Source organism: Physella acuta, unplaced genomic scaffold (genome assembly GCF_028476545.2).
Source record: "Physella acuta isolate Inbredline_101_S28 unplaced genomic scaffold, ASM2847654v3 ptg000048l, whole genome shotgun sequence".
Lineage (NCBI taxonomy): Eukaryota > Metazoa > Mollusca > Gastropoda > Physidae > Physella > Physella acuta.
Window position 1 is genome coordinate 778,221 of NW_026731568.1, and position 21,358 is coordinate 799,578.

The 21,358-nt window shown below is 37.9% G+C and overlaps 1 protein-coding gene across 1 annotated transcript in view; it reads left to right on the forward strand.

The window, feature by feature from the left end:
• The first annotated feature begins 4,969 nt into the window (after positions 1–4,969).
• LOC131944651 (dynein axonemal assembly factor 8) overlaps positions 4,970–21,358 on the forward strand; it is a 59,915-nt gene continuing 43,526 nt past the window's right edge. Inside the window, exons 1-18 of the mRNA XM_059305420.1 lie at positions 4,970–5,023; positions 5,723–5,909; positions 6,261–7,026; positions 7,607–7,732; positions 8,423–8,653; positions 9,717–9,862; positions 10,103–10,133; positions 10,562–10,685; positions 12,940–13,132; positions 13,594–13,739; positions 14,236–14,371; positions 14,724–14,865; positions 15,221–15,474; positions 16,279–16,515; positions 17,250–17,459; positions 17,969–18,262; positions 18,858–18,968; positions 19,749–19,956. Of these exons, the coding sequence (XP_059161403.1) occupies positions 5,724–5,909; positions 6,261–7,026; positions 7,607–7,732; positions 8,423–8,653; positions 9,717–9,862; positions 10,103–10,133; positions 10,562–10,685; positions 12,940–13,132; positions 13,594–13,739; positions 14,236–14,371; positions 14,724–14,865; positions 15,221–15,474; positions 16,279–16,515; positions 17,250–17,459; positions 17,969–18,262; positions 18,858–18,968; positions 19,749–19,956 (3,541 nt within the window). The 5' untranslated portion in view covers positions 4,970–5,023; position 5,723. The remainder of the gene's footprint in view (positions 5,024–5,722; positions 5,910–6,260; positions 7,027–7,606; positions 7,733–8,422; positions 8,654–9,716; positions 9,863–10,102; positions 10,134–10,561; positions 10,686–12,939; positions 13,133–13,593; positions 13,740–14,235; positions 14,372–14,723; positions 14,866–15,220; positions 15,475–16,278; positions 16,516–17,249; positions 17,460–17,968; positions 18,263–18,857; positions 18,969–19,748; positions 19,957–21,358) is intronic.

Consider the following 21,358-nt stretch of genomic DNA (forward strand, 5'->3'; position numbering starts at 1 on the left):
TAAGGGCCACATTAACTATCAAATAGCAGCATAAGGGTCACATTAACCATCAAATAGCAGCATAAGGGCCACATTAACTATCAAATAGCAGCATAAGGGCCACATTAACTATCAAATAGCAACCCGAGGGCCACATTAACTATCAAATAGCAGCCCAAGGGCCACATTAACTATCAAATAGCAACCCGAGGGCCACATTAACTATCAAATAGCAGCCAGAGGGCCACATTATCCATCCAATAGCAGCGTAAGGGCCACATTAACTATCAAATAGCAGCATAAGGGCCACATTAACTATCAAATAGCAACCCGAGGGCCACATTAACTATCAAATAGCAGCCAGAGGGCCACATTAACTATCAAAAAGCAGCATAAGGGCCACATTAACTATCAAATAGCAGCATAAGGGCCACATTAACTATCAAATAGCAGCATAAGGGCGACATTAACTATCAAATAGCAGCCAGAGGGCCACATTAACTATCAAATAGCAGCCAGAGGGCCACATTAACTATCAAATAGCAGCCCGAGGGCCGCATTAACTATCAAATAGCAGCCTGAGGGCCACATTAACCATCAAATAGCAGCATAAGGGCCACATTAACTATCAAATAGCAGCATAAGGGCCACATTTACTATCAAATAGCAGCCAGAGGGCCACATTAACTATCAAATATCAGCCCGAGGGCCACATTAACTATCAAATAGCAACCCGAGGGCCACATTAACTATCAAATAGCAACCCGAGGGCCACATTAACTATCAAATAGCAGCATAAGGGCCACATTAACTATCAAATATCAGCCAGAGGGCCACATTAACTATCAAATAGCAGCCCGAGGGCCACATTAACCATCAAATAGCAGCATAAGGGCCACATTAACTATCAAATAGCAGCATAAGGGCCACATTAACTATCAAATAGCAGCATAAGGGCCACATTAACTATCAAATAGCAGCATAAGGGCCACATTAACTATCAAATAGCAACATAAGGGTCACATTAACCATCAAATAGCAGCATAAGGGCCACATTAACTATCAAATAGCAGCATAAGGGCCACATTAACTATCAAATAGCAGCATAAGGGCAGGGGCGGAACTACAGTGCCGCCAGACCCCGCAATGCGGGGGGGCCCACGACGTTTAGGGGCCCAATTCCGACCAAAAAAACAATGAATTTTCCTTTCATAAATAACTTTTTTCGCGCACATTGATAGTAGTTTTGTAAAAAACAAACAGGTCTACTGTTGCAGTGATTGTTCTACAGCAACTAACACGCACTGTTGGGTAGAAAAATATAAAATCTACAAGAGCTCTACTTTAAAAGATAGGCAAACGTTCACAATACTTCCATGACTTACTGCCCTTCATCAAAACACGGGTGCCCATAAAGCTCATTTAAATAGTTTGGTACTATGTCAATTAAAGAGCCATTTATTCTTTTAATTAGTATTTAAATGAGGTATATTAAAGAATCCTATAGCTATAAAAATTAATGTATTCAAAACTAATAATATAAATACAAAAAATCATAAAAATAAACATAACGCGAGAAACCATTTTAGAATCAAGCTTACGTGTTTATATAATTTTGACCAGCCGGCAATTTTTGTTACTAATTTCGGTACACGTAATACAAACATTTGTACATATCAATTGAACTCCAACATATAATTTGCCATTATGTAAAGTATTATCAACCTACCAGTGTAAAATATGTTGTAATTTGTTTTATGGTAAATAAAAGTTTAAACAAAAAAAAACAAAAAAAAACTCCTCCATGAAAAGGAAAAAAAAAAAAAACATCAAAAAAAAAAAAAACAACATTTGTAAAACACGATTAATGCCGCGCTCGAAATGAGTTCGGACTTATTGTTGTCTGGTTCGTTATCTCAGAGTGGTTATACATTGCAATAAAATAGATTAAAATACTCAAGTAATAGACTTTTCAAAATTTTGAGAAGCGGGCTACTTATACATATGTACATATGTATGTATGTATGTATATATATATATATATATATATATATATATATATATATATATATATATATATATATATATATATATATATATATATATATATATATATATATATATATATATATATATATATATATATATATATATATATATATACATATAGGGGGGCCCAAAAATTTTTTTTGCGGGGGAGCCTTTTTTTTCTAGTTCCGCCACTGAACCAGGCACAAAGATTTTTATCTTAACTAGATCATTCATTTCACCTTTACAATTAGGGGTTCTTTCAGACATTTTCTATTTAGTATTCTTCTATTAATGGGGGTGTGGGGTGGGCATTGGGCGTGCTTTGGGGCGGGGGGGGGGGGTTGTTCTTTTGAAACAGTACTTTTCATTTTGAAACCGCTCGAAAACAACGATATTTTTAACGTGTATCTAGCCCCATGCATCAACCGTATTTTTAAACATCTTTTGAGCTCGAATACATGTTCGGAAATGATTATGCTTCTCGCCTCCCTGAGCCGCCGGGACACCGGAAAATTTTCCGGTAGGCCTCAAGGGTCGGTGCTGGAATGGGCGTATTCGCGTTTTGATTTTTGAAGTGTTTTTTTTTATTAACCCTTCCAATTCGTTGGGGGGGGGGGGGCACTTGTAATTATCGGAGGTGTGGACTAAAATTTCGGGGTAGGGGGCGCCGGGGCGGACACTGTTAAAAGTATATATTTTCTATAGAAATTCCATTTATAAATTCCCCGAAGAGATGCGTGGAACAAACTCTTGGTTTAATGAGGGCGACAAATGTAGGCCGTCAGGGTGTCTGAACAATTGTTGTGACGAGGCGAAGACAACAAATCATTTTAACTTTGTCTTCTTTCCATTTCTCGCTGATTCAAAGTTGGTATTTTAAAAACACGATGAAAACTGAGTAGGCTTGAACATTCTATTTAATTTATTTTTATGACGGAATTAAAAACCTAAATACTTCAAGCTAAATATTTGCATTAACTTAATTAATCGTATGTTGTTTTGCACATTTCTGAAAACATAAAATTATATTAACAGATTCTATGCAAAAACACATTTGTGACTTTTTCCCTGTGACTTGTAGATCTACTCAGAGCCGGCGTTAGGAATACGCGGGGCCTAGGGCCAACCATCCGCGCGGGGCCTTTCCATTATATATATATATATATATATATATATATATATATATATATATATATGTATAAAGGCCTATATAATGTGATGTACACATAATAACACAAATGTTTTGGAGTTTATAAGCTAATGTCAAACTTTCCACTATAATAACAGATTTTTATCTCTCCCATGTATTAACCCAATGTTCGTAGTTTTTTTTTTTCCTTTGCTAAGATATTAAATCACTTTTAACAGTTATGTAATTCATACCAAATCACTTAAGAAAGTTTAATCACGTGCCGAATAATTAGGAAAATAAAGTTTACAATACAGCGAACTCGGCCTGATGTATCAAAACAGTATAGACTTCAAAAAATTTGTTTAGAATTCATACAATATTTTAAAACCAAAATCATTATTGTCTTAACTATTGAACGGGTGACACAACATAACAACAGTTTTAACTTTCTTCCAAAAAATAATAATAAATCACTCTGTTTAATGCCGCCTGATATAGATCCTAAGGCCCCACCCCCCCCCCCCCTTCTCGTCGCCCTCCTCCCACCCCTCTGCACGCAACTGAATGTTAATTTTGTTATACCAAGACACGTAGGCCTACATATAGAGTTTCTTCCAGGCATCTCTTCGGCTTGCCCTTCCCCCCTCCCCCCCCGAAAACGAAATGAAATTTATATAATTTATAGAGAAAATATATACTTTTAACAGTGTCCGCCCTCCCCCCCCCCCCCCCGAAGAAAGTCTACCCCCCCCCCCCCGAAAATTTCAAGTGCCCCTCCCCCCCGGAGAAAAAAGTCTGGAAGAAACACTGTACATATACGAAATTATACGACATCTACAACAAAAAGTCAGGACTAGAGTTCATCGGGTCACTAACTGTCTACTATAGACATCCCGTCTGCTCACTAAAAGGAAGTCTTTATCGGTCCGCATACAATAGGGTATCTCTTTACGTCGTGGGCTAATTCTCGACCGCCATCTCCAGTCAACTCAGGCCAAATGCCAGGCGACCGTACCCTACACAAAGGGAGGTGTGACACTATTTTTCTATTGAATTACGGCCTTTCCCAGTTCAGGTGAGACTCAGCAACATAAACCGTGGCCTCAGTTATAACAATCAACAACGTCGGCATTCGACCATTTAGTTTTTCCCAATTGAATTCAGCAACGATTTTTTTAAGTTTACGAATTAATTCAGATAACAATGACAGTGCTGAAGCGCGGGGCCCCTTCAAGCGCGGGGCCTATGGCGACCGCCCCGTTCGCCACCCCCTAACGCCGGCTCTGGATCTACTATCATTTATTATTATTCAATATAGGCCTACGCTTGAAAACACGGATAGTATGGATTAATGTTTTTTTTTGGTCTGACTTATTAGTCGGGGGGGGGCATATGGGTTAGTAAAAGTCTTGTTTCAACTTGACGTTAGACAAGTCAGTAAGTGTAAGCAAAATGCAGTCCACTGTCGTGAATGGGGGAAAAAAAACCCGGGGAAAAACCCGTATCAAGCTGAAAGCGAAAGTCAAAAGATAAACTCTTTAATGTAGAAAAGTCTATTTAGTGTACGAGATCTCGCGTGATCATATTAACAACAATCGTGCCTCATTCCTTCGATTGACGAATTCAGCATTAGTTTACTAGCTGATATTAATAAGAACTATAAAGGTTGGTTCGGATAACCTGCGAAAATTTTTTGCTTAATCTTTTGAATGTCAAAGCCATAGTTATGTAACTATTTTATTTAGCAAAGTGCGAAAGGATTCTCGTTCGTATTGATTGTTGTCACAATTACCATGGAAATAAAAGCTTCTTCCGGCGTCTGAATTTTAATAAACAATTTTCTGAAAAATGCATTTTGTTTAACTGTTAACTATGCTTTATGTAATTTAGCTCAGCTGCTTGATTTACAATAACTCACATTGAAGAAAGTTATAAAAACAAATGTTTGCGTATCTGTACCCAGATTCCAAGATCTAGACTCAAGATATTTTTTTTAGTCTAGACTGGGAGTAGGGACCAGGGAGACTAGGCTGACTACGACTAGGCTAAAATAATCTATTCTAATTGTAAATACTATTATTAAATTAATAAATACTTAAGTCACTTACCTAAACTGTAAAAATCTTCCAAAACTAAAGAAAGTCCTTTGGCCTGCTCATAACTTTACTAAGGCCAGTCTAAAAGCTAAATAAATAAATTTGTTAAATTTAAAATACAACACAAACATTTTTTAATTTTTGACACTTGTTTTACCAAACCCATGTATGCCATGTAATTCATGTATTGTTATTACTAGTTATTAATATTAGCCTCAATTCCTCTTTATAATAACTATTAATTAACTTTTATAGAAACTTCCCACCCTCTTTGAAAAATCAATGTGATAGGCCTTTTACAAAAACTCTGATCTTTCATTTATATATTCGTATACCCTTCTGAAACTCTAAAGTAGTTAGTTGATATTTAAAGTAGCTCTTTACTGTTAGTAAACCACTAGAGATTGAATGAGATCGCTCTGATTCCATAAGCTCCAAACCAAACTCCAAAAGTAACAAAACATTTCTTCATCTTGCCCTATAGTATGGAGACCAGTGATGAGGACAGTGATGCTGAACACAGAACAACACACAATCATTTTTGTGGACTGACATTTAACCCAAAAATGGAAGGATTTCCATCAACTGTTAATATTCTGAAACCACAGATTGATAAAATCTTTTCAGAAGTTCAGAAAAATTTACCAACTATCGACTTTGATTCTTCAGATGTAAGTCTTTTTAATATTATTGTGGAAGATTATTTTATTTTAGTTTGGTAGAAATAATTCTTGTTTATTGTTTTAATCTAATGTTGATATTTTGTAACTTTAAAATGTTATTTGTTACAACCCAATTTGAAATAAGATTACATTTGCTATTTAATCAATCATCACCAGCCTTATCTTCAATATCTTGTAGCGTTTCAAAGCTTTAGTTCAACTTAAATTAGTGTTTATTTTTTGTAGTTGATAATGACACCTACCAAAAGAAAACCTTGACCTTTAACTACCTCAAAAATAGTTTGCAACTGTGCTTTAGTTTCTCTTCTGAAAAATATTTAATTATTCACCTTTGAACAGGTTTCCTCCGACAATGACGAGCCAATATTCTTTCACCAAAATCTGAAACTCAGTGAATTAAATTCCACGTTTGATGATGATAAGGACTTGGACACATCTTTAAGTCAAGGAGATGGCCCGCAGTTGACCTGTGTAAACAGAGGAGACACAATTTTTTCAAAGAACGATTCGTTTCTTTCATGCGAGGATAGAAATATATCTGTAGATAAAAATTCAGAATCTGTGACAGAAAACAGATTTGATAATGTTCCATATGAGATGTATGACAATGATTTGGCAGCCATAATGGCTCAGACCTCATACCCTACTGATGAAGAGATTGCAAATTGGCGTTGCTTGGCAAGGCAGATGGAGGATAGTGAGTTGGAGTTGGAAATCAGGGAGGAAATAGATTTTCAAAGGTCTCGGAATCTTGGACACTTTTCTTCTCATTCAGTCATGTCGCCTTCTATGAAGGCAAATAAATTACAGTCCAATATTTTAGAGTCTAGGGGAGATGACTGCAGGGAGGAATTAGTGGATGAATCTCATAATGACTCTAGTGAGTCACAGGAAGCAGATATAAAAGGAACTAGCAGTTTTTTGTTGAAGTCAGTGACAAAGTTGAAAAAAAAACTGGAGGAAGGAATTAAAAAGTTAGACATGAATGACAAACGAAAGAATTTTCAAGAAACAGCTCGGTCAAAAGATGAGGAAATTGTGTCAAAGTTTTCTCCCCAAGAACCAACACTGCTCTCCCTTAGTGTGTTTGAAGATATTGACATTGGTTGGTTATAGTTTTTATTTACTTGCTTTGTTAATCAGTGACATTGGTTGGTTATAGTTTTTATTTTACTTGGTTGGTTATAGTTTTTATTTTACTTGGTTGGTTGTAATAGTTTTTATTTTTCTTGGTTGGTTATAATAGTTTTTATTTTACTTGGTTGGTTATAATAGTTTTTATTTTACTTGCTTTGTTAATCAGTGAAATTGGTTGGTTAAAATACTTTTTATTTAACTTGGTGGGTTATAAAAGCTTTTATTTTACGTGCTTTGTTAATTTTTATTATAAAATTTAATTTTTAAAAATCTCAGTATATTGACAATGGTTGGTTAGAATAGTTTTTATTTTACTTGCTTTCTTAATTTTAATTAAAGAACTTAATTTTTAAAAATCTCAGGATACTGGTATTGGTTAGAAGCATTAATTATTTTTTATCCTTATTAATGAAAAAACTCAAAAATTAAAACATTGTAAAACTTCTCCATATAATTTTTTGAACAAGCGAGAACCAAAGGGTTTTAGTTTTGATGTTGATTAAATTTGTATAATTACATTCCATTAAAAAAAAAATTTTTTTTTGCAGATTCTGTTCTTAACTCAGCCAATGAAGAAAACATTTCTTTAACAAATTTGCGAGCAGCTGCTCAGCCACCTGTGTCTCAGACAACGAGGAGTCTTGAGGGCTCAGGGGATGGAAAAGGGAAGAAAGGTAAAGATGATTTAAATGATGGTTGTTGAAGTTTTTGGGTGAGATGTGGTTCATAGATGTTTAGTTTTTGTGTTACTGAAGTTTCAGTTTTGGTGGTGAATGTATCACTTTCAGTTTCATATTTTTGATGGTCATGTTAGAGCAGGATGCTGAAAATTAAATTTATACCAACCAATACTGTTTTATTTGAATGTAAAGTATCAGTGAATTACTTTTTAAAATCCTGTTAAAACAATATATCAGGTTTACCTTTTCATTCTCTACTATTTATTTGTTTTGTTAACAAAATTTGTCATCAAAACTGTTTTAAGTATTTTTTAAACAATTATTTGATCTTTTCATGCAGGTTTTCTAAAGGCCTACACGTACAACAACATGTAATAATGTGTTTATTTCCTCTCTAGCCTGGTCTGAAAGCTACAACAACATGTAACAATGTGCTTATTCCCTCCACTACACATACAACAACATGTAATAATGTGCTTATTTCCTCACCAGCATTGTCAGAAAGCTACAACAACATGTAATAATGTGCTTATTTCCTCCACTACACCTACAACAATATGTAATAATGTGATTATTTCCTCACCAGCCTTGTCTGAAAGCTACAACATGTAACAATGTGCTTATTTCCTCACCAGCCTTGTCTGAAAGCTACAACATGTAACAATGTGCTTATTTCCTCTCCAGCGTTGTCTGAAGAGTTGACCATGATCCAGAAACTGGCCCAACTCTCAGCCCAGCAGGGTGGGACAGATGCCGCTGCAGTGGACCCCCAGACTGGCGCCATCATTAAGGCCAGTGCTGACCCTGTAGAAGATAACCAAGGGAAAGGCAACTCTCCTGTAGAAAATGCTGCTCTTCAAATTGAAGATCAAATAATTGCTGGGAAAAGCTTAGAAACTGGGTCACAGACATCAGGTGAGAGTGGAGTCAGCACATGTGACTAGTGAGGGTTTTAAAATTATCCTTTGTAAATAAGGGGTCTTTTATAACCCTTCATTCCTAGCTGATTTCCCCCTCCCCCTTAAACCATCAATCTTCATTACAAAAAATGACACGTCCTAATTAAAATGACATCACAAAATTGCACACACCAAACTTCATATAACCAACATTAATTTTCATCACTGCTGTCCTTGAAAATTTCAAAATATCTTCAATTTTAAATTTTTTTACCGCCTTATATCTTATATTGATAAAGGCATGAACCCCATTCCCTTTCCTACCCCCGTACCCTTCCCTACCCCCGTACCCTTCCCTACCCTGTACCCTTCCCTACCCCCATACCCTTCCCTACCCCCATTCCCTTCCCTACCCCCGTACCCTTCCCTACCCCCATTCCCTTCCCTACCCTGTACCCTTCCCTACCCCCATACCCTTCCCTACCCCCGTACCCTTCCCTACCCCCGTACCCTTCCCTACCCCCCATACCCTTCCCTGTCCAGTCAGCTGTGTTGAGACCCCCTATTAGTTTGTTGCTATCTATTTACACTTTCTCCTCCGGCTTAATGCATTTAGACATCTCTCGTTCAGCAAGTTTTATCTTAATATCTTCATCATCATCATCTAAGAATAAAGTCAATTTATTAGAGAAGCTTTGATTTACTAACATGGAAACAAACTCTCTAAACACATTCTTTTAACACATGAAACATCTACTGTGTCATGGATTGGGCACCATTTGATGAAATGAATCATATGAATATGAATCAGATGAATCAGATGAATATATTGTGGTTGCTTTAAGACATTAGTTTGTTCTTGATGTAGTTGTTAAAGAGGGTGGGTGCCTTGGTGGCATGTAGTATAGGCTACACCCCAGATGCCCTAATGGGTGCCAGGAATCTATTCAAGCAGAGTCCACTGATGGGTGTCTTTAAGAGATGAATTTAAATCTTTAGGGCACCCAGATTTGAACTCAGTAGCTTAAGCTTAGCATCATTGCCTTAAAGATTGTAGAAGAGATTGGTTTGGTCCTCAGGTGCAAGTACATCCAACTTTGGTACAAACACAGCCACGCGAGTTGAGAAAGCCAAGATTTTGTATGGACGTCTCAAACATGGTAATGTCCTATCTACATGTGGTGTGTATGTCTTTATAGCATGTTGTATGGACGTCTCAAACATGGTAATGTCCTCTCTATGGGGTGTGTATGTCTTTATAGCATGTTGTATGGTAGGGTAATCCTAAAACATGGAGGCCAAGATTTTGTATGGATGTCTCAAACATGGTAATGTCCTATCTACATGTGGTGTGTATGTCTTTATAGCATGTTGTATGGACGTCTCAAACATGGTAATGTCCTCTCTATGGGGTGTGTATGTCTTTATAGCATGTTGTATGGTAGGGTAATCCTAAAACATGGAGGCCAAGATTTTGTATGGACGTCTCAAACATGGTAATGTCCTCTCTACATGTGGAGTGTCCATCTGTCTTTATAGCATGTTGTATGGTAGGGTAATGCTAAAACATGTTATGACTTTTGTGATTGCATTTTACATAAAAATAGTATGACCATAGTGTAATAAATTTTAAATTTATTTAATCTGTGGAAGATTGCCACAACTTGTACACAAATTTTAACCTTAGGTTACGCACCCATTCACCGCAGACTCACATTTAGATTTGTTGTAATTACAGCCACAACTACCACACACAATTATTTTATAAAAAGATGCTGCACATTAAAAAATCTTTAAAGTTTAGAATTGTTGGTTTTTTTTTTAAAAATCTAAAATTTAATATTTAACCCAGATAGCACTAAGTCATCTCTACTTTGCATATTTTACCTCTATACTCATAGTATTTGTCCTTTGATTGTTACAGAAAAACGTGAGACAGAACCACCAACAATATTCATTGATCTCAGAGGCTTTGAGCGCAAGAAGGAGGCCCAAAAACAAGCCATGCAAAGTGTCCAGAGGGTCCTAGGGATCAACAATACGCAAGAGTAAATAGATTAAATAAATAGACAATGAAACAAATGATTTTCAAAATTTAAAATACATTTTTTTTAAACACATATTTTTCAAAATTTAAAATACCTAGTAAATAAGGTAAACAGACTTGGATCTAATTTAGGACTTATCATTTTGTGATTGTTCGCTGACAGGGAGTCTGACAGTTCTAGTTATATCATTTTGTAATTGTTCTCTGCTAGGGAGTCTGACAGTTCTAGTGATATCATTTTGTAATTGTTCTCTGCTAGGGAGTCTGACAGTTCTAGTGATATCATTTTGTAATTGTTCTCTGCTAGAGAGTCTGACAGTTCTAGTGATATCATTTTGCTATTGTTCTCTGCCAGTTCTAGTGATATCATTTTGTGATTGTTCTCTGCTAGGGAGTCTGACAGTTCTAGTGATATCATTTTGTGATTGTTCTGACAACTAGTGATATCATTTTGCTATTGTTCTCTGACAGGGAGTCTGACAGTTCTAGTGATATCATTTTGTGATTGTTCTGACAACTAGTGATATCATTTTGCTATTGTTCTCTGACAGGGAGTCTGACAGTTCTAGTGATATCATTTTGTGATTGTTCTCTGCCAGCTCTAGTGATATCATTTTGTGATTGTTCTCTGCTAGGGAGTCTAATAGTTCTAGTGATATCATTTTGTGATTGTTCTCTGCCAGCTCTAGTGATATCATTTTGTGATTGTTCTCTGCTAGGGAGTCTGACAGTTCTAGTGATATCATTTTGTGATTGTTCTCTGACAGTTCTAGTGATATCATTTTGTGATTGTTCTCTGACAGTTCTAGTGATATCATTTTGTGATTGTTCTCTGACAGTTCTAGTGATATCATTTTGTGATTGTTCTCTGACAGTTCTAGTGATATCATTTTGTGATTGTTCTCTGCTAGGGAGTCTGACAGTTCTAGTGATATCATTTTGTGATTGTTCTCTGCCAGCTCTAGTGATATCATTTTGTGATTGTTCTCTGACAGTTCTAGTGATATCATTTTGTGATTGTTCTCTGCTAGGGAGTCTGACAGTTCTAGTGATATCATTTTGTGATTGTTCTCTGCCAGCTCTAGTGATATCATTTTGTGATTGTTCTCTGCTAGAGAGTCTGACAGTTCTAGTGATATCATTTTGTGATTGTTCTCTGCCAGCTCTAGTGATATCATTTTGTAATTGTTCTCTGCTAGGGAGTCTGACAGTTCTAGTGATATCATTTTGTGATTGTTCTCTGCCAGCTCTAGTGATATCATTTGGTGATTGTTCTCTGCTAGGGAGTCTGACAGTTCTAGTGATATCATTTTGTGATTGTTCTCTGCCAGCTCTAGTGATATCATTTGGTGATTGTTCTCTGCTAGGGAGTCTGACAGTTCTAGTGATATCATTTTGTGATTGTTCTCTGCCAGCTCTAGTGATATCATTTGGTGATTGTTCTCTGCTAGGGAGTCTGACAGTTCTAGTGATATCATTTTGTGATTGTTCTCTGCCAGCTCTAGTGATATCATTTTGTGATTGTTCTCTGCTAGGGAGTCTGATAGTTCTAGTGATATCATTTTGTGATTGTTCTCTGCCAGCTCTAGTGATATCATTTTGTGATTGTTCTCTGCTAGGGAGTCTGATAGTTCTAGTGATATCATTTTGTGATTGTTCTCTGCCAGCTCTAGTGATATCATTTTGTGATTGTTCTCTGCTAGGGAGTCTGATAGTTCTAGTGATATCATTTTGTGATTGTTCTCTGCCAGCTCTAGTGATATCATTTTGTGATTGTTCTCTGCTAGGGAGTCTGACAGTTCTAGTGATATCATTTTGTGATTGTTCTCTGCCAGCTCTAGTGATATCATTTGGTGATTGTTCTCTGCTAGGGAGTCTGACAGTTCTAGTGATATCATTTTGTGATTGTTCTCTGCCAGCTCTAGTGATATCATTTTGTGATTGTTCTCTGCTAGGGAGTCTGACAGTTCTAGTGATATCATTTTGTGATTGTTCTCTGCCAGCTCTAGTGATATCATTTTGTGATTGTTCTCTGCTAGGGAGTCTGATAGTTCTAGTGATATCATTTTGTGATTGTTCTCTGCCAGCTCTAGTGATATCATTTTGTGATTGTTCTCTGCTAGGGAGTCTGATAGTTCTAGTGATATCATTTTGTGATTGTTCTCTGCCAGCTCTAGTGATATCATTTTGTGATTGTTCTCTGCTAGGGAGTCTGACAGTTCTAGTGATATCATTTTCTAATTGTTCTCTGACAGGGAGTCTGATAGTTCTAGTGATGAGGAGATGGTTGAGCGCTGCAACTGGCGCCTCACGAGACAGAAAATCAAAGATGACTTGGTGGCACACGGTGCAGCTGCCACCCTGCAGAAAGATCCGGTGGGGCCGGAGAAGAAAGAGGTTTTACATCAGCCCAAGTACAAGAGGCCACCCAGGGTTATTAACTTGCAGGTAACTCATAGCATCAGACAGAGGAAGATTTTTTTTTATCTCTTAAACTAGGGGACAGAATCTAGCTTTTTTGTTAGAGTTGCTGTTCCTTGTTTATGTTATTTAGTAATGTTTTTTTTAATAATAAAAACCTATAATCATAGGATTAAATAAGTAATTAAAAAAAAATTATAAACAAAAATAAACTAAATTATAATGTAGAGATGTTTGATTTGCCTACATTAGTATGGTCCTAGCTTTTATGGTTGGCACCACACCATTTCTCACTAAAACAACCATCTTAAAGTAAAACAATACCACACCATCTTTCTTAAAGTAAAACAATACCACACCATCTTTCTTAAAGTAAAACAACACCACATCAACTTAAAGTATAACCAGCCCTACAACATCTTTAATTAAAACCAGCCTCACACAACCACAAGTAAATCAAACACAGTGTGTAATTGTTCTAAAAATAGGAGCATGAAGTGAGCCGCCGTTGGAATGTGGCGCCACCTGAGACGCAGACGGAGGAAGTGAGCACTGAGGTGCTGGAGGACAACAAGAGAAGGGTGGAGAAACTGGAGGCAGAGAGGGAGAAGGAGAGGCAGAGAGAGGAGGCTAGGTAATGAATGAGGCACCACCCACTCCCCTTTAAACATCTCCATACATCACATCATGATGTTTTTCAACATTGTTGGATCTGTCATCACATCCATCCATCCAACAACTTAAAACGGATTTACTCTGGAATGTTGTGGTCGAGCTGTAGGATGCTTGACTGCTGGCACAAAGGTCATGAGTTCAGATCCTGGTCTTGACATGGGAGGTCATCTTTGAGTTCATCCAGCTATGATGGGTACCTGACTCACATTAGGGAAAATAAAGGCAGCTGACCACACCATCCTTTCATATGCTCAGGTCAAGAAACATGAACTCTACTTCATCTACCCTATTGATCTTCGGGTCTGAAAGGGAAACTTAACTTATAAAACTTAAAATAAGTTTTTAAATTAGATTTGAACATAGCTATGGCCCTTTACTTGTGTAACGCTACACTGAAAATTCTAAGAAATTTTGTTTTGTTGTACATCTTTTAAGTTTTTATTTCTCTGTGGCAGGAAGTTGAGGGAGCAGAGGGAGAAAGAGAGAGAGAAGCGAGTACGTATGGGCCAACAGATCGAGGCCGCCAAGTCTCTGGCCACTACACAAGGGAGGCAATCAGCTGGAGAAAACACGCCCGTACTCTTTGATCTGGTCAGTTTAGAATTTAGCACTGGGAGGAGGGGTCAGAATACAATTGACTTGTGTGGACAAACAGTAGTGTTCGGGTCTGCGTAAACATCAGCATGTTTAACAGCAAAATACTTGTGTGTCGCAACAAACATACATCTTTAACATGCGTACAAAATGAATGAACTTAAATAACAGTGCCTAAACATAAATTTTTGCAAACATTTCAAAGGATTATTCCCAACCTAACGTAGGGGACTTAACTCAGAGTGAAGGGACATTACCAATGGTATTTTCTGGTGGTGATTGAAGGGTATACACCTATCACAGTTAAATAATGTATTTTATTAACTGAGAAGCTTTGTTTTATCTGCAGGAGGTATCCTATGAACCCGCTCCAACTACCCTGCCAACAGTTCTCTCCCCTGATAGAGAGACCTTGCTTCTGACAGTCAACTTGTCCAGTAATGGGGAGATAATTCAACATCGAAACAGATCTAACCGGAGTGTGGACACAGGTCAGTTTTTAATTGTTGTGATGAATGTTACTAAATTTTAAAAATGTCTAATTTAAAAATATGCTTGTGTTTCCCTGACATAGAAATAAATTCATTTCATTTAAAAATTTTCAAAAACATAATAGAATTTAAAAAAAAAAAATTACATAATATTTATGCAAACATCATATTTAACCATCTTAATATGCATTTTTTGTTTTATCGAACTAAAGTAGTTTTTAAAAATTCGACTAGTTAAACCAAAAAAATAATTTAAGCAACTTCTAGCTTTTAAAGGCTTACCAAGCCAAAACTATAAAAAAATCAAGCAGTAAGACAAAAATTGAGTTGTAAACTAAGAAACTTCTTTCTGCAGGTGAAGGCTTATCTGGTACCTACACCGCCTTGTTGTCATGGCTACTGTCCCTGGTGCCTCACAACTTCAACTTCCTCAAGACTCAACCCCAGCCCCCCACCCAGCCCCCAGCCAACATGCAAGCCCCCACATTTTATGTCATTGGCCTACAACAGCTGTGGATGCAGGAAGAGCTGAAACTGTACATCGTTGTGACACCCTCCGAACATTTTCTGGCAGAATCTGGTAAAAATGCCAGGCATAAGAAAAACAAGGTATTGAAACTGAGAAGCCACTTTTTACTGTAGGCAGTAGGCAGCAGTTTAAAATATTTTTATTCTAAAGATCATTTTACTGCAAATACTTTTTACAGAGAATTTTAGCTACTTTGTGATAAAACAAAACTAATTTATTTTTTTAAAAATGACTCAAACTTTTGCTTGTTAAATCCAGTCAGTTTCATTTCCGTAGTAGTGAAATAAAATGCTACACAGTTGTAGTATTTATTTAAAACATTTATTACATTTTTTAATTTTAAAATATATCTAGATCTAAATATTCTTACAGTGCAAGAAAAACAAAAAAAAACATAAAAAAAATAGATGTCAAACTTAGCTCTTGGTAGAACATAAATGCTTGGCAACATCTTGTCCTATACATTTGTTGTGTTTTGCATGTTGTCCAATATAATTATTCTGCAACGTAACATAGAGTTATTCTGCAACACATCCAATAAAAATTTTCTGTAACATGTTATCCTGTACAATTGTTCTGCAACATATTATCCTGTACATTTGTTCGGCAACACACCCATTAAAATTGTTCTGCAACATGGTATCCTATACACTTTTTCTGCAACACATCCATTAAAGTTGTTCTGCAACTGATCCATTAAAGTTGTTCTGCAACTGATCTATTAAAGTTGTTCTGCAACTGATCCATTAAAGTTGTTCTGCAACTGATCCATTAAAGTTGTTCTGCAACTGATCCATTAAAGTTGTTCTGCAATATATTTGTTAAAGTTGTTCTGCAATATATCCATTAAAGTTGTCTAACAACATGTTTTCCATGTGCCCCAGGGTAAGGACGAGACCAGAGGCAGCTCCAGGTTCAGCCAACACATCAGCAACCACCTGCTGACCAACACCCTCAGCTCTGTCTGCCCCTGGCTGGAACTGCTCACCTCCGTCACGGTCCAGCCTGACCGTCAGGACGGGCGGAGCTCACCCCCACATGCTGACAGCTCACCACCTTGCTACACTTACACCCCCCCTCTTCCCAAGATATCCACTAAACCCTTGTCTACTTTTATCCAGGTGAGTTTTAAATTTTTACTAGCACAGTTTTAATTTTTACCAGCACAGTTTTAATTTTTACTAGCACAGTTCTAATTTTTACTAGCGCAGTTTTAATTTTTACCAGCACAGTTTTAATTTTTACTAGCACAGTTTTAATTTTTACTAGCACAGTTTTAATTTTTACTAGCACAATTTTAATTTTTACTATTTTAATTTTTACCAGTACAGTTTTAATTTTTACTAGCACAGTTTTAATTTTTACTAGCAGTTTTAATTTTTACTAGCACAATTTTAATTTTTACTAGCACAGTTTTAATTTTTACTATTTTAATTTTTACCAGTACAGTTTTAATTTTTACTAGCACAGTTTTAATTTTTACAATGGCCATTGCACTATGGCTGATTCTTAATTTGACACCACCCACTTCTTGTACATATTTCTAAAAAAGTAAAATATACCAACAGGGTATAAATGTCTCCCCTTCCCCCCCATCATTAGCTACACTATTTTATTTTCCATTAATTTTCCTGGAAAATTATTCAATTTACTTTTTAGTGTACAAAATAAAATATTTTACCCACATTTTCAGTTGCACTAAAATTGTTTACCATTAAATATTTTTTTTAAGATGTATGTAAATTTTTCATTTGATAAAAGCTATAGTTTGTTGAATGTTAAAAAAGGAATTGCTTATAATAATTCAATCACAACACAAACATTGCTAAGCCATCTATTTTTCAACCCACTTTAGATGAACTCTGACCCCCAAGCGGCCAGAAAAATTTTCAACATCCCAGTGGGGTTCTACTGGCAGACAGTGGATAATGACGAGGGCTGGTGTGACATAGAGTGTCATGACGAGAACGTCAACTACGAGACACAGAACACAATGTCACTGGTTTACAAGAGAATCTATGGGAACCCTTCTGGCATCATGTCCATTCTGAACAGAGCGGCTCAGGTGAGGTGACATGTGGTGACATGACACTGACATTAGACAGGTGAGGTGACATATGAAGTGTGGTGGCATGACACCTGATATGTTGTGACATGACACTGATGTAACACAGGTGAGGTGACATGTCACATGTGGTGACATGACAACTGACATGTGACATGACAACTGACATGTGGTGACATTAGACAGGTGAGGTGACATATGACATGTCATGACATGACACTCAACATGTTGTGACTTGACACTGACATGATGCAGGTGAGGTGACACATTACACAGGTGAGGTGACATGACATGTGGTGACTTGAACCTGATGTAACACAGGTGATATCACATGATGTTGCATGACATTTGACATGTGGTGACTTGTGAAATGACTTGACAGTATATGACATGTGCAGTTATACTACACCTGGCAGTCTTTACTCAGGTTTTTTTGTTTAGTTTTAACCACACTAGTTGGTACCTGTTTGACATGTGTTTCCATGGTCAAATGAATTTTTAAATTCCAGGAGGGCCTTGACCTTGCTGGGGTCAGGCTGGTTTACCCTTGTGGTGAGCAGATGAAGCTCCAGGGTGAGGACGCCCCGCCCTCCAGCGACCTTGACAACCTGAACCAGGTGGGGCCGGTGCTAGCACTGGCACTGCGGGGCACCTTCGCCAGGACCATCTGGCTGGACTCTGTGGGACCCTCGGACCCGGAGCTGGCGCGCAGGACTGACCCCAACTCACTCTGTGCCCAGTTTGGTGGGGAGTCCCGGGAAAATGTCCACCTCTTCTGTCCAAGAAATTTGTCTAGAGTACAGGTAAATTGAGTAAATGAGAGCAGGACATTACCCCCCTCCCCCCATCAATTACACCCATGTAGATTATCCCCCTGATCCATCGGATCAATTACATTACCCTATAAACCTGCAGTAGGACAACTGCCTTCTCCACTACCCCTGTTGCCAGCTAATTAACCCTACCTAAAAAATTTGGTATGGTATAGGCTTGGTTTAGTTAGGGTTAGGATGAGGGGAATAGGGTTATGTAAATGAATAAGGATAGTTATAATTTTAATATGTATCCTCACGGGGAGGGTGTTGTTGACAGACGTAATACCCTAAGCCCAGCTAGAATATAAGTAGCTAATCAGTGAAAATACAGGAAGTTAGACTACAGGTAGCTAGAATACAGGTAGTTAGAATGCAGGTAGTTAGAATACAGGTAGTTAGAATACAGGTAGTTAGAATACAGGTAGTTAAGAATGCAGGTAGTTAGAATACAGGTAGTTAGAATGCAGGTAGTTAGAATACAGGTAGTTAAAATACAGGTAGTTAGAATACAGGTAGTTAGAATGCAGGTAGTTAGAATACAGGTAGTTAGAGTACAGGTAGTGAAACAAGGTGACCATTTCAGAGTGAACTGACCAGGTGGTTTGGTGGACGAGTCCCCTCTGGTGCGGCTACAGTGGACGTTGGTCTGCCATACCTTAAGAAAGAAGTTGGGAAGAGCAAAAAAGGGAAAAAGGTAAAAAAAATATTTGTTGTATTAGTTAATGAGTAAAGATAATTTGTCATTGTCTCACCATGTCATTGTCTCACCATCTCATTGTCTCACCATGTCATTGTATCACCATGTCATTGTCTCACCATGTCATTGTCTCACCATCTCAATGTCTCACCATGTCATTGTCTCACCATGATATAGTCACACCATCTCATTGTCTCACCATCTCATTGTCTCACCATGTCATTGTATCACCATGTCATTGTCTCACCATCTCATTGTCTCACCATGTCATTGTCTCACCATGATATTGTCACACCATCTCATTGTCTCACCATCTCATTGTCTCACCATGTCATTGTATCACCATGTCATTGTCTCACCATCTCATTGTCTCACCATGTCATTGTCTCACCATGATATAGTCACACCATCTCATTGTCTCACCATCTCATTGTCTCACCATCTCATTGTCTCACCATGTCATTGTCTCACCATGATATTGTCACACCATCTCATTGTCTCACCATGTCATTGTATCACCATGTCATTGTCTTACCATGTCATTGTCTCACCATGTCATTGTCTCACCATCTCAATGTCTCACCATCTCAATGTCTCACCATGTCATTGTCTCACCATGTCATTGTCACACCATGTCATTGTCTCACCATGTCATTGTCTCACCATATCCTTGTCTCACCACATCCTTGTCTCACCACATCCTTGTCTCACCACATTATTATCTCAATACCTGAGCCCCCCCCCCTCCCACCACTAACCTCCCTGACCTCTCCCCAGCACTCCAGCACTGACCACAAGTCCCTGCCTGTCCACCGCCCGCCTGCATCCCTGACTGCCACCTGCAGGGCGGACATCCTGCTGGTCTTGTCCCCGCTCCTGCCTGTCAGCTACCTGGGTGTTCTCATGGCCTCGGCCCAGCGCAGGGGCTACCAGCTGAGGGGGGTCAGGCGACTGTGTCTGTCTGCCAAGGTGGCCAAATCTCTAGGTCAGTCGTAGTGTCTTAAGTCTTAGTTGGATAGAGATCTAGGTCAGTCGTAGTGTCTTAAGTCTTAGTTGGTCAGTTAGAGATCTAGGTCAGTCATAGTGTCTTAAGTCTTAGTTGGACAGAGATCTAGGTCAGTCGTATTGCCTTAAGTCTTAGTAGGACAGAGATCTAGGTCAGTTGTAGTGTCTTAAGTCTTAGTTGGTCAGTTAGAGATCTAGGTCAGCCATAGTGTCTTAAGTCTTAGTTGGATAGAGATCTAGGTCAGCCATAGTGTCTTAAGTCTTAGTTGGATAGAGATCTAGGTCAGCCATAGTGTCTTAAGTCTTAGTTGGATAGAGATCTAGGTCAGCCATAGTGTCTTAAGTCTTAGTTGGATAGAGATCTAGGTCAGCCATAGTGTCTTAAGTCTTAGTTGGACAGAGATCTAGGTCAGCCATAGTGTCTTAAGTCTTAGTTGGATAGAGATCTAGGTCAGTCGTAGTGTCTTAAGTCTTAGTTGGACAGAGATCTAGGTCAGCCATAGTGTCTTAAGTCTTAGTTGGACAGTTAGAGATCTAGGTCAGTCGTAGTGTCTGAAGTCTTAGTTGGACAGTTAGAGATCTAGGTCAGTCATAGTGTCTGAAGTCTTAGTTGGACAGTTAGAGATCTAGGTCAGCCATAGTGTCTGAAGTCTTAGTTGGATAGAGATCTAGGTCAGCCATAGTGTCTTAAGTCTTAGTTGGACAGAGATCTAGGTCAGTCGTATTGCCTTAAGTCTTAGTAGGACAGAGATCTAGGTCAGTTGTAGTGTCTTAAGTCTTAGTTGGTCAGTTAGAGATCTAGGTCAGCCATAGTGTCTTAAGTCTTAGTTGGATAGAGATCTAGGTCAGCCATAGTGTCTTAAGTCTTAGTTGGATAGAGATCTAGGTCAGCCATAGTGTCTTAAGTCTTAGTTGGATAGAGATCTAGGTCAGCCATAGTGTCTTAAGTCTTAGTTGGATAGAGATCTAGGTCAGCCATAGTGTCTTAAGTCTTAGTTGGACAGAGATCTAGGTCAGCCATAGTGTCTTAAGTCTTAGTTGGACAGTTAGAGATCTAGGTCAGTCGTAGTGTCTGAAGTCTTAGTTGGACAGTTAGAGATCTAGGTCAGTCATAGTGTCTGAAGTCTTAGTTGGACAGTTAGAGATCTAGGTCAGCCATAGTGTCTGAAGTCTTAGTTGGACAGTTAGAGATCTAGGTCAGTTGTAGTGACAGTTAGAGTTCTAGGTCAGTCGTAGTGCCTTAAGTCTTAGTTGGACAGTTAGAGATCTAGGTCTATCTTGTGTCATACATATTAGCCTCACATTGGTTGATTGAAGATCTAGGTCAATCTGGTGCCCTTATTCTGTTAGTTGGACAATGTTTGATTAAAGATCTAGGTTAG